Here is a 13,707-nt window from a genome sequence, read left to right on the forward strand (position 1 = left end):
AAGTTAAATACCCTCTTAGTCACTCTTGCTGATTTCTGGAGGTCAGTAAACTTTCCTTAGGTACTGTAGGGATTAAATGAAGCCACTTGAATACTTTAAGTCCTTGGTACATACCTTATCCCACAGTTTTAAGAGGTGTCAGGAATTATTACTTACATGATTAGTTTTATTTATTTATTTAGCCGTGTTGCCTCTTGTGGGCTAATTTAAGTCCCAATGTTACTGTTTCACTGATGAATGTCAAGTAATCCCGTGTTGTTATCAGTTCAGCCCCCTTGCCCATCTACTGTTTATTATAAATTGTAGGAAGGATAGCTGAGGGTCAGGAGAATGGGGCTCTTTCTATTCCTGCCAGAGAAGTTCAGTGGGGAGAGGAAGCGTGTATCCCCATTCAGAGGCAGAGTTTGCAGTTTCACTCTGGACTTAGAAAGCAAGAGCTGGGCCCAAGTTTGCTTACCTGGAACACCATTATCAAATGGGTAACTGGCCACCAGGGCACCACCGTGGAGGTTTGCAGAAAGGACAAATGTCTCTGTATTCAGCCACTTCATGACTGCCACAGTTTCAGGCTGCCTTGGTACATTATTAAATTCAAAAGCATCGGGGAAATTTCTATTCAGGTCATAGAAGTTACTATTTTCCCTTTAAAAGAAAGAATTTTTTAGGGTTTACTATTGCTGTCTGAGGGAGCAGGTTTGTGCAGTGTGTAGATCTTTGCTTGGGGCTCCAGGTGTTTTTCCAAATATGAATACAGAGGTGGTGGATGGTTGCCTTGGCAGCCTCCAGTGAATCACAGCTGGCATTCACACAATACGCGGTCCCCTCCCGTGTGACTTGTTCTTGCCAATGGGACAGTAGTGATTCGCATGTAAGCAGAGGTCTGAGAAGTGTTTGCATTTTGGGGCTTTTGCTCTTGACACCCCCATTTGGAACCCTAAGACCCCAGTGCTATCTACGTCAAGGGTCCATATGTGCAAGAATGAGGAACCCAGGTGGCAGCCAGAACTGAGACTCTAGAGATACGGTCCCAGCCAGACCCCAGCTGAGGCCCCTGACATCATGGCATAGAGATTAGCCGCCCCCGCTCTGCGCTGCCCAAATTCCTAACTTACAGAGTGGACAGTAAATAAAGAGGTGGTTGTTTTAAGTCCCTCAATTTGGGGGCAGTTTGCTCCATAGCAATCGGTAACAAACAACAGGAACATGCCATTTTATACAAACGTATTTCTGAAAAGTGGACTGGCCATGTTTAAATAGGCTAAAAAACTTAAACGTGGAAGGGAATCAAGTGGTGATTTATTAATCTTTGGTAAAAAAAAAAAAATTTTCAATTGCACAAATAACAGTGTTTATCAGACATCTGAGAAATTCCAAACTTCCTGAGGCTGCCTGAAACACAATAAACTTTAAATCAGAAATACTACAAGACTCACTCTTCTTTGTGACTAGTTCGTGTGCTGGCTTAATAAATCAACCTGTTTATTGAGGGTCTAGGTACTACCCTAGGCCCTGGGATTTAACAGGGATGAACACGACACACGACGGGCAGCATTCCTGCCCTCAGGTGGACGTTAAACAAGAAATGAGACATTAAAGATTGTGCTACGAGGGTAAAGTGCCAGGTGATGTGAGAATAATTGGGGATCTAATATCTGATAGGTTAGGGAAGGAGGCTTTGAGGAAACGCTGTTGAAGCAGGGTGCGGGGGGAGGGGGTGGGAAATGCCAGGGGTGAGAAGGCAGCCGGAGGTTGCAGGAGATGAAGGGCTGTGGCAGGGTGAGTGCGGGGGAAGAGGCAATGAAACCAGAGCAGTGAGGCAGGCGCAGGGGTAAAGCAGCCTTGCTCAGGATTTTACTTCTCAAGGTCAAAGCAATGGGCAGCCCTGAAAAGTTTCCAGCACAGCAGTGACATGACACAGGTTATGAGATGGTTCGCTAACTTCTCTTTACAGGGCGAAGGGGTCTGATCTGATGGGGGCCTTTTTATGCTTTTGTTGTGTTTTAAATAAAGATAGACCAGCCCGTGCTTACCTTCCCTTATTGTAAAAACAGTCAGGCTTTAGAACAGCTTCGAATCCATCTGGGTTCATTGAAGGCATGATGTGTATCCGGGTACTATTAATTAGATTTGTGATTTCAGGGTCTCTTCCATCGCTGGTTACGAGATATTCAATCAAATGGAGCAGCAGTTCCCGCCCTACAGCCTATAGGTGTTAAAGGGAGAAGAGGATATTGTTAGGGGAGAGGAAAACAAGGAAAACAGTCCCCAAAGCACAAATTCCCCAATAAGAAACACTACACATGATATGTGAGACCAAAAGCAGGTGTCAGACCACCGTTTCTCAGGTATACTGATACTCTGGCACGTGGCAATCCATCACTGGTGTGCTGCAAAACCTTTGTGAGTAAAAGGTTTTTGTTTTGGGGTTTTTTTTAACTTAAAAAAAAAGCACCTAACCGTAAATAATTTACTAAAAATGAATTAGAGTGGAGTAAAGGTTATTCTTATTATCCTATTTCCAGTTTGTCTGTCTTCCAAATACTTCCAGGAGTGGTGGCGAGAGGGGGAGCTAGAGATCAGGCAGGGAGTTGTGCGTCTCCACAAGCATGCCTGGCACATGGGAGAGCCGTGGTGTGTGTCTCGGTGGATGATACGTGGAGAACCACTGCAGCAGACATGTAGATTTTAATAGAGGAAAAATCTGAATTTTTAATATGCATAATTTAAGTAGGTTAATTTAAATAGGTCTGATTTTCATATTCCCGTTTCCAAGTTCTTTTATCTCCAAATTCCCCTCTTGCACATTTGTACCGTACCTCTTATTTCTGATTTCCACATCCTCATGTTTCATTGGCACAACATCCTCACAATTTTTTGCCATATCTGCATATTATCTATACTATTATTTAGTTTGCATTTTCTTTAAATTGGCTCACTTTTTACTTACATTAAAAATAAACTTAGGGGGCTTCCCTGGTGGCGCAGTGGTTGGGAGTCCGCCTGCCGATGCAGGGGACACGGGTTCGTGCCCCGGTCCGGGAAGATCCCACATGCCGCGGAGCGGCTGGGCCCGTGAGCCATGGCCGCTGAGCCTGCGCGTCCGGAGCCTGTGCTCCGCAAAGGGAGAGGCCACAGCAGTGAGAGGCCCGCGTATCGCAAAAAAAAGAAAAGAAAAAGAAACTTTGTATAATTACCATTTTGCTAGATATGTTTCTAATTGTATAGTAAAATAAAAGCATGACTATGAAAATAAACATGGTCACATTCACCTAAAAGTACCTTATGTACCAACAATGATTGGGAAACTGAAGGCCTGTGAAAGAGCTGGCTTCATAATCCCCAAGGGAGAGATTTACTATTTTTTTTTTAAAGGAATTCACATATTCAACCTTATTCTAGAAAGATTTGATTAGGCTATATTACTTTCCCCCTGTAATCCTGAGTTCAAAGATTCTGCTTCTAAGTAAGGGATATTTACCTCTTACATGTGATCAGATGTTGTAGAGGAGTTAGTATATGGGAAATCAGGGCAGCAGGTGGTTAAATAAGGACAGTGCTTCTGGCGCATTCATGAAGGCCGTGGGCAGGAAAAGAATTTTCATTTATGACTGCTCTGTAGCAATTCATTGTTGGGGCAAAGGATGAGCAATTCCATACTTTATGCCCCTCACTGGCAAGCAAAGAGATCACATTTTATGAATTTGTTATCCTAATGAACACAGAATAATTAAAATGGAACTAAGAAAATTTTAAATATGTAAATTACATACTGATAGGTAGCCATAAAATTCAGAGTGGAAGTAAATTCCATTCTGACTGCAATTTTTTTCCTACTCTTGTCTGTCTTCTTCCACCACTGTGATTTTTGTTTTTACAGTCAAAATTGTCACTTGAAAAAGGTCCTCACAAACCTTACAAAAAGTCCTTAATAACCAAAAAAGTCAAGTGAGTCACACACTGGGTTTCCAATTCGGTGTTTTGGAAGATCACGCACATTTGTACACTCCTTACTGGCTTCCCTGAAACCAGTGGAGGAGGGGCTGGCAATTTTAAGCTGTGAAAGGTGGCTTTAAAGGTGGACAGTGTGGTTGATTGAAGGGGCTTTTCTGGACAGGGGTTGGGGAAGAGAAAAGGTCAAGGAAAGAGAGAAGGAAGTGAGATTTCTAAATGCTGGTTGGAGACTGTAGGATGGTTCCATTAGAGGGACGTACCAGGAAAAACCTGAGGCCCCTCTGAGTCCCAGGTCAAGTACCAAGTGAGATATATTGGAATCCCCACACGGTTCTAAATGTGAATTTCCTCTTAACTATCTGAATCCTACATTCTCAAGCACGCCCAAACTCAAGACAGGAGTTGCCAATTAAATTCATCCACCCACAAGAAAATGAAAACAAAGAGTAAGAAGCTGTGATTAGAGTAAGAAGCTGTGATTAAGCTATAGAACTAAATCAAGCAACTGTGGTGGTGTGGGTATAGGATAGAAGGTAAAAGTTAAGGTTTATAGCTAACGGCAAGGGTGGGTGCCGGGTGACAGAAAAGGAGAGGACAGAGACTTTTCAAAGTGCTAATTCCTTCACTTTTCCCAGCAATGGGTCATAGGATATTATCCAAAGTTTAAAAATATATATATTTCAAATCATTATAATTTCAGTTTTTCCTAATTTTTTGACTTTAGAAGAATCTTCCGATAATTTCTTTTTTTTTTTTTTTTTTTAGGTGCGGTACGCAGGCCTCTCACTGTTGTGGCCTCTCCCGTCGTGGAGCGCAGGCTCCGGACGCACAGGCTCAGCAGCCATGGCTCACGGGCCCAGCCGCTCCGCGGCATGTGGGATCTTCCCAGACCGGGGCACGAACCCGTGTCCCCTGCATGGGCAGGCGGATTCTCAACCACTGCGCCACCAGGGAAGCCCCCCAATAATTTCTTATTTTGAGAAAATACCAAGTTCACCAATTATTTTCATTTCACTTCAGTTATATTCTGTTAAATTCAAGTAAAGTTAAATCTCATATTTCTTATTTAAAGATAACACGTATAATATGACACACATTTCATTTTATATCCTTTTGATTCCTTCCTCTCATTCTATTACTGTAGAAATACAGAGATGTCTAGAATAGCATCTGGCAAATACTACTGATGGTGATTTCTGAGCAATAGTATTCTGAATAGTTTTTATTTCCTCTTATTTTTCTAGTATTGCTTTTTAAATTTAAAGAAAACTTATGTTATTTTTACAAAAAACAATAAAATCATGATTCTTTCAAGGTAACGAATGTGTGACCAAGGTATTGTCTGTTTGTCTCCATATTCCAAAACAAACCACAAGTTCGTAGCTGCAGAGGGTGAAAGAAAAATCTTAGAAGTATGATAAAGAACCAATTAAGAGTCAGATAATTTTAAAAAATGGTGAGGTAAACAGATGAAATTTCAAAGGGAGTTAAACAAAGTCCTCTTGTTTTCTTGGACCATATTTTCCTGTCTCTGTAACAGCAAATTTATGCCACATATTATTCAAGTTAATTCTTCTCAACCTTAATATAAATGTCTCAAATATTCATGTTTTATATATAGACCTCGCCTCGTTTAAAATTAAGTCTTTGAATATGAAACCTTAGAGAGACTAAAATTTTAAAAAAGAATGTGGTCAAAACTGTGTCCGTTAGCTTAACCAGCCTTTCATTTAGCTCCTTTTGTGAGAGTGTGGACTTAATGAAAGAATCCCTAAAGAAGAGCCTGAAAGGCTGGGTGAGCACATCAGCTTCTGAGTCTTTCTCTGATAATTGATCCGGTCATTAAAATGGCAGGAACCCAGGATGGACCTAGAGACTGTCATACTGAGTGAAGTGAGTCAGAAAGAGAAAGAGAAATATTGTATAATATCGCTTATATGCAGAATCTAAAAAAAAAAAAAAAAAATTACAAATGAACTTATTACAAAACAGAAACAGACTCACAGACTTAGAGAAGGAACCTATGGTTACGGGGGTGGGGGGAGGAGGGGAAGGGATAGTAGTCAGGGAGTTTGGGATTGACGTGTACACATGTCTACATTTAAAATAGGTAACCAGGGCTTCCCTGGTGGCGCAGTGGTTGAGAATCCGCCTGCCGATGCAGGAGACACGGGTTCGTGCCCTGGTCCGGGAAGATCCCACATGCCGCGGAGCAACTAAGCCCGTGAGCCATGGCCGCTGAGCCTGCGCGTCCGGAGCCTGTGCTCCGCAACGGGAGAGGCCACAACAGTGAGAGGCCCGCATACCGCAAAAAAAAAAAAAAAAAAAAAAAAGGTAACCAACAAGGACCTACTGTATAGCACAGGAAATGCTGCTCAATATTATGTAACAACCTAAATGGGAAAAGAATTTGAATAGATACATGTATATGAATCACTTTGCTGTACACCTGAAACTAACACAATATTGTTAATCAACTAATACTCCAGTATAAAATTAAAATTAAAAAAAAAAAGATGGCAAGAACCCAGAAGGCAGAAAATAAATTCTTTATCAGTTTTTCTTCAATTCAGTCAAGTGGGAATTTGTTAGACAGATAAAAACAAGCGTTCTAGCACTTCTAAGAACAATTGGAAAAAAACTTTGAAGCAACAATCCACAACTGGGTAGTGTATTGTGCGAGAGTGAATTAGAGGGTAGTACCAACACTTCAGCTCTCCTAATAGTAGGGTCCGTTCTTGAAATGCTACACTGTAATGCGCTTCTGGGGGAAAAGAAGCCTGTCCGTTCTGGGGCTCCACATGGTGTGTTACAGACTTAATTCATTTGTCTTAATGCCTAGCTAAATCCTTCATCTTCAAATATTAGCCTAAATGTTACATTATCTAGCACACTTCTCCGTGGCCTCCCCAAGTCTGGGTTCCATGACCTGCCTAGGTGGTCCTTTAACTCTCCTCACCTGTGCTCTCTGGATAGCGCTCACACATATTACAATGGCCTGACCCAGCCTGACTGACCACCCCTACCCCCCCCCCCCCAACTCCACCATCCAAGGTTTGATGGCAGGGATCCTAACCAGCTTCCTGTGTAGCCCTGATATCTCACCCAGCTCCTGGTATATCATGTGCTCAATAAATGATTGTTGGCTACTGTTGCCAAATCCACTACAAAGTCATGACTATTCTGAGGAGGAACTTTCTGAAAACATGAGGACTTAGGTTCTCAGTGAGAGGGGATACACAAATGATCAAGTTAGTTCATTGCAAGGACATTCAATACTGAACACACTTCACAGGGCTGGGGGCCAGCAATTCTGATCATGCCAAGGACTCGACACCCTGGTCCCCCGGACCACCCTCACCAAAAACGGGAGATGCAGAGAAAGAGGATAATTATATGAGGAACTTAATACATGCTTAAAAGGAATTAGGCACTTCGCCTGGAATAAGGATTAGTTTGGTCTAAATGCAAAAGGAAATAATTATCCAAAGCCACGCTGTGTAACTGAGGACATTTTGTCATCATCTGGGATAGTGGTGGAAAAAAGGGCTTGAGCAGTGGCAAAAGCTTTGTTTTGTCTTGTTTTAGTAAGTTTGGAACCTCTACTGCATGTTGACTACACAGCCCAAGATCTTCCAGGACAGGCACAATTTTGGATATTATGTCCTGTCCTTCATGTAGAACATTAAAATACCCTCTAAATATAGACATTTGGATATACAAACTACTGTCTAAATGTCTCTTATACCTAGAAGGTGTGCAAAAAACCATTCGCCTTTATTTTTAGGCTGAAAAATATGATCACTATTATCCATATTTTTGCAATGTTTTTCCTTTCCATTATGTACCTGGAATCCAATAAACTATAAATTAATGCCACCAAATGTGAAATTCTAAGTGTGATGTGGGTATTTCAGAACTCTATACCAAATAAACTGTCATAGGAAAAATAATTCATTGATGTTTAAGAAACAGAAGCTTAAAAAAAAATCTATAGAAAAAAAAAGAATCAGAACTGGTAATTCAGTTATGCTTAACAGACATAGACTGAATACTTCCCCCCATACTTAAAGACCATGGGCCCTGCAGTCAAGGGAACCTGTAGACCCAACCTCTCACCTGCACTTTGCCTGCTCCTGGATTAGCTTCAAATTCCAGGCACCTGACTTTCTAAACACATAGTCATGACTCTCACTTGGATACTTCCATTAGACAGGGATTAGAGAAGTCTTAACAATCTAGAGATTGCCCAGGTATAAGATTTTCTTTCCTGCAAAAATTTTAAAACATGGGATGGCAGACAGGCACAAAACATAGAACAGGGAGGGCTTGAGGAAGGAGCAAGGAGTGATTTTCCAGGCTTCTCTCCTGCACCCACATTTAGGCTGAGGGTACTAGATGTTTCCATTTCCAGGGGATGGTCCCAGCATTCATTAAATCTCTGATTTTAGATGATAGGTAATAGTTTACTACAAAGCCATTCAGTAGCAGAATGAGGTGTCGGGGGGAGGGGGAGGGGGAGGGGGAGGGGGAGGGGGACAAAGACCCCCGCTCCCAAACGATGTGAATGTTTGTGGAGCAGGGGAATGGCAGAGAGCCCCGCCCAGGGACCTCTGGTCTCATCCCTCCCAATGAATAACAAGCATTGGGCCTCAGGTGTGCACACACTGCCGATTAGGAGCCTGTGTGAATGACACCTGGGACTGGGGCTTCTACAATTCCACACGCTGATGTGTGTACAAACAAGAACCTGGATAAACCAGGAAAACACCTGCTAGTCTTACTAAAACGAGCAAAGTTAGAAGCTCAGAAATGTCTCCCTCACTCTGAAAAAGCATGAACAGCAGGTGACCGAGGTTTATCAAGGGCGGCGGGTGCTCTTTTCGTCGGCTTCCCCCGTGTGACTCCCCAGCAATCAGGGAGGGGAGGCGGGCAGCAGGCATGAGACAGGGACGGAGAAAAGTGACATGGAGACGCTCACTCCGGTCTTACTCTTGAGAGCTTGCTACGCTTTCACACAGTGAACGAGCCCAAATCTTCTAATCAAGCGGGGCTGGAACAACTGGGAATCCATCCAAACAAAAATTAATTTGAGATAGATCATAGATGTATATGTAAAAAGGAAAACACTAAAAACAGAACGTTCCAAAGGCAGTGGAGGGGGTCGAGGAGGCAGAGCCATAGCTGGGAAAGGCTCACTGCTCAGGCCCTGATGCAGGCCTGGAGGACCAACAGAAACCTGCATTCCCTTCCTGGTCAACGCACTAACAAACACACCTTCTGCAGAAGTGAGCAAAAGAAAGGCCGCCCACAAAGCACTTCGGGTAGTCCATGCTCAGTAAATGTTGGCTACTGTTACTCTTTTCTTGTCGGCGAGTGCTGTATGGAGGGGAACTTGCCAGCCCGATCGATGCAGCATCGTGAGGACATGAGCTCATGAGAAGGTGACGGAGAACAAGAGGAATATCATACAAAACCAGAGGAGGTTTGACTTCACTCTTTTGTAACAATTCTCATCTGAAAATGGGCTGTTTCAAGTAGATTTTGCTCCCCTCAGTGTGCTTCATGCATTCTATTAGCCAGGCTAATTAGCCTGGACCTTCGGCACCAGCCAGAGTCACCCACCTTTGCAATTCCTAAGATACACAGTAGCCAAAAATGTTTCACCTGAATCCCACTAACCTTTAGATTCAACTTCCAGTCTGAAGTAAATAGAGGGATGAAAGGCACAAAATCGATGATATTATAAGGAAGGAAACAATCCAGAATGTGGGACGTTCTGCAGGACACACAATGGATCAACGTTCTCACTTAAGTCTAGCGTCATTAAAAGATTCTGTAAATGCTAGATTAAAAGAGATTCAAGGGATATGTCAACCACATATGATGCATAATCTTGGACAGAACTTTGAATGGACATTTCGGGGGACGTTTTGAGGACAACTGGAGAAACTAGAACATGGGATATAAGGTAAAGATAGGATAAACATTTACTGACATGAAAGGGTAGCTTGTATTAACTGAAAAATGTTACAAAGAGCAAATTAGCATTGCTCATTTGGTGAAACTGCACACACAAAAATATCTGGAAGGATAAATGGTAAGGAGTCGACAGTCCTAACTTGTAGAAGGTCAGTATACGATGTTTTCTTTTCGTTTGTTTAATCTGTATTTCTTCTAAGATGTACGTATGTTGATTTTGTAATAATAACAGGTTATTTTTAATTTAATAAAGACCCGATTCTAAAAGAAGGCATCATGAAGTAGGTGAAAATTCACGGGGGGAAAATGGTGTGTGTGATCAACACAACTGGACCTTCCTGATGGTGTTGATGTTCACTGTTGCCTGGCCATGGGGTTAAGTGTGGGAAACACACACACACACACACACACACACACACTGAGGTGGGGTCCAGGGAAAAGAGGAAACATTTAAAAAATACCGTAGTCAATTCTGTCCACCACACTACTCGGTACACATATGACCCCTGCTGGGCTTCTCCACATGAGATCCACAAACTCCTAGAAGATCCATGGACCCTGAGATCAGCATTCAAAGTTTGTGCCAGAATAGCAAGGAATTCAACCAAAGAAGGTTAAAGAACTACTGCCCCCAAATATTATCTACGTTGCTTTTTTTTTTTTTTTTTTTTGCGGTACGCAGGCCTCTCACTGTCGTGGCCTCTCCCGTTGCGGAGCACAGGCTCCGGACGCGCAGGCTCAGTGGCCATGGCTCACGGGCTTAGTTGCTCCGCGGCATGTGGGATCTTCCCGGACCGGGGCACGAACCCGTGTCCCCTGCATCGGCAGGCGGATTCTCAACCACTGCGCCACCAGAGAGGCCCTACGTTGCTTTTTAATAGTGGGTTCTTGAAAATGCTCTTTCAATTCCAAAAGGTCTAAGAGAAGAAGGATGAGTAAGGTGATTAAACCTTCTAATCCAAGTGACCCTTTTGCTCCTGGGTTATGACATCACTTTCCCCAGCTCCTAGTGGCTCCAGGAGGACAGAACATACAAGATCCAAATTCAAGGTAATAAGTTTCTCAATGGCCCCCAGAGCCGCCAGACACTGCTACCGGCTGGGACACACAGGGGATAGCGGGACTTCAGGTTCCCACGGCCGAAACACACTGGGACTTTGCCCTCTGAGTCATCTCAGTCCTTAGCATTCCTCAAAGAATCACAGTGAACAAGAGAGCCCTGATTTGATGGGATACATTAACTACCTGGAGGGCAAGATGTCAGAAATTTGGGAAAGTACAAGTGAATTCAGGGGTGAGTGAGAGGAAGGCCTCTTGCTTTTCTTTGGAAGTTTCAACTGAGAGGATTAACTTCTGAGCATCAGGCTGAAAGCTCTGAAATGCCAGGAATTCAATAAATAAGCTACTGGAGTCAATGTCTCTTATTAAAAATGGATCCCACAGGACCTCGATCAATTGACTAGATAGCAAAAGAGAAAGGAAGTCTGGGCTGCTGTGTGTCATGAATAGTTGTTTTCTTAAAAACAACTTTGGTCAGACTCCCAGCAATATCAAGCCTTTTCGAGCAAAGCCCATTGTGCTTAAAAAAGTAACTTCCACCCACCCCCAAATCAGGTTCAAAGACCAACCACTCTCTCAAAGGCAAGTGTTTGCATCTGAGCTCCAGTGACAAGAAGTCCCCTGGCTCAGCAGGACCAGGACGGGTTGAGCAGCGTGCCTGGGAAGGGCAGAGTGTGTGTGTGTCACGCGAGGTGGAGCCTGTTCCTAGAGAGCCCGGGGTTGGGGAGGGTTAAGCCGGGACAGGAAGCCCAGGGTTCGAGCAGCGCATGCCACCCATGCTACTGCAGATCTGGAAGTGTCATACATTCCTTAAAGTTAAGTGTGTTTGATATTCCTACGTCAATTTTCTTTACTGTCAAGACCGGGCACTATCTTTCCCTCCCACTGGATTGCCCAGTTGCGTGGGGTTCTGGGGAACAGAAGATCCTGCAGTTGTCATATTCTCCAAATACTCTGAGGAAGAAAGGTGAGAAATGGAGAGGGGCATCTTCAAATGCCTGGCAAGAATGGCTGGGCAGGCAGGCGTGGTAAAGGGTATTTTGCAAAATATAAAATAACATAAACAAAACAAAACAAAACAAAAAGAGAGCTGATCCCTGATAAGTTGGAAAAGAGGCAAGACATCATGATGGAATTTAAGGGTTTGTGGAATGATGGGGATGACAGAGCCCTAAGCTTAATGGTCTAAACCAGGGTCCCCCGATCCTGGGCCAAGGACTGGCACCGGTCCACAGCCTGTTAGGAGCCGGGCCGCACAGCAGGAGGTGAGCGGCGGGCAAGCGAGCAAAGCTTCATCTGTATTTACAGCCTCTCCCCATCGCTCGCATTACTGCCTGAGCTCCACCTCCTGTCAGCATTATGGTGAGTTGGGTAATTATTTCATTATATATTACAATGTAATAATAATAGAAATAAAGTACACAATAAATGTAAGGCACTTGAATCATCCCGAAACCATTCCCCGCCTTCTCCCGGTCTGTGGAATAACTGTCTTCCGTGAAACCGGTCCCTGGTGCCAGAAAGGTTGGGGAGCGCTGCTCTAAACTTGAGCATTGAAAACGCCAAGTGTTAGATGAAGAGAAAGTGACAAAAGCATGCAAAAGGCCAGCTCCTAGGAGTCTGGATAGCTAGTTGGGATCTGATTGTTTTAGTTCAAGTAGAATATTGCTCCTCTGCTGGGTCACCTCGATGCTGAGCAGGAGATGGGGAAAAGCAACACAGGTAGGAGTTCGGGGACTTGCTGGCAGTCCGGAGCTGGGGCACTGTTGTTCTTCCAGACCCCCAACAAAAAAAGTTCCAGTTACCTGCACAGGACACTGGGTAAACAACCAGACGGCTGTGCTGGTTTTTGGAACCCGGTTCCTTCAATCCTCTCAGAAGGCCTCACCGGAAGACCTTTCCAGGTTCTTTGCTACAGTGTCTGCTGCTTCCTCTGCATTTAGACAGAGCACAAGAGACCCGAGGGGAAGCTTCTCTGGTGACATGTCAGATAGTCAAGCCATATACATACCTCATCTCCATGCATATTTGCCACGTATTTGAATTCTGGAATCCCGATTCTGTGTTCGTTTGGAAAGCGTCCCACAATAAGAACCCACAGGTTTCTGCCTTTACAGGGAAGAAGAGTATAGAAAAATGAGTCGTCTTTTGAAATGATGAAGGAACTCTGGGAGAATGAGAACAGTGAACAAATGATGCTGCTTCTCCCACCTGACGAATGTTTCACCACCTCAGTTCATGTGACTAACGCGTCCTTGCTTAAAACACTTTTAGTTTCCAAAACCCTTTCAATGTAGCACAAATATTTAAGTTCTTATTCTAGAACGTGACTTTTTAAAATCGAAGACTTATTAGGCTATGTAGATCTTATTTTTCCAAAATGTTTATATAGTTTGCTCTGAATTTCTGGTGCTTTATAGATGCGAGCTTGCTAGTTCACACAATTACACAAAATTATTACTGATAGTTGACAGGGAGGGTGCCATAACTCTCAGTGCAAGGAACGTGAAGAAAGCAACAGCAAGAAAATATGTAGCTCAGAAGGGAGATTGTTTTTACAGTAAATCCTGAGTCTTGTCATATTCAAATGCTCATGTAACACAGCCTCTCAGCAATGAGTGTCCTTGATGGGCATGAGTTCTGCCATGTAAACCGGGAAGCACAAGCCATCCTAACAATGCCTCAAGGGAAACTTCTAAGTCCTAACTCTGCCAT

General features: G+C 43.5%; 1 protein-coding gene across 3 annotated transcripts in view; it reads right to left on the reverse strand.

Annotated features, from left to right (window-relative positions):
• CPM (carboxypeptidase M) overlaps positions 1-13,707 on the reverse strand; it is a 94,494-nt gene that overhangs the window by 38,234 nt on the left and 42,553 nt on the right. The window contains exons 3-5 of one of the 3 annotated variants that reach the window (XM_059080262.2): positions 13,004-13,101; positions 2,031-2,203; positions 458-642 (exon numbers count right to left, since the gene is read on the reverse strand). In XM_059080262.2, the coding sequence (XP_058936245.1) occupies positions 458-642; positions 2,031-2,203; positions 13,004-13,101 (456 nt within the window). Of the gene's footprint in view, positions 1-457; positions 643-2,030; positions 2,204-2,947; positions 3,022-13,003; positions 13,102-13,707 lie in introns of those variants that run through there. The other 2 variants (XM_067009720.1, XM_067009719.1) reach the window with 2 other exon arrangements.

Source organism: Kogia breviceps, chromosome 12 (assembly GCF_026419965.1).
Source record: "Kogia breviceps isolate mKogBre1 chromosome 12, mKogBre1 haplotype 1, whole genome shotgun sequence".
Taxonomy (NCBI): domain Eukaryota; kingdom Metazoa; phylum Chordata; class Mammalia; order Artiodactyla; family Physeteridae; genus Kogia; species Kogia breviceps.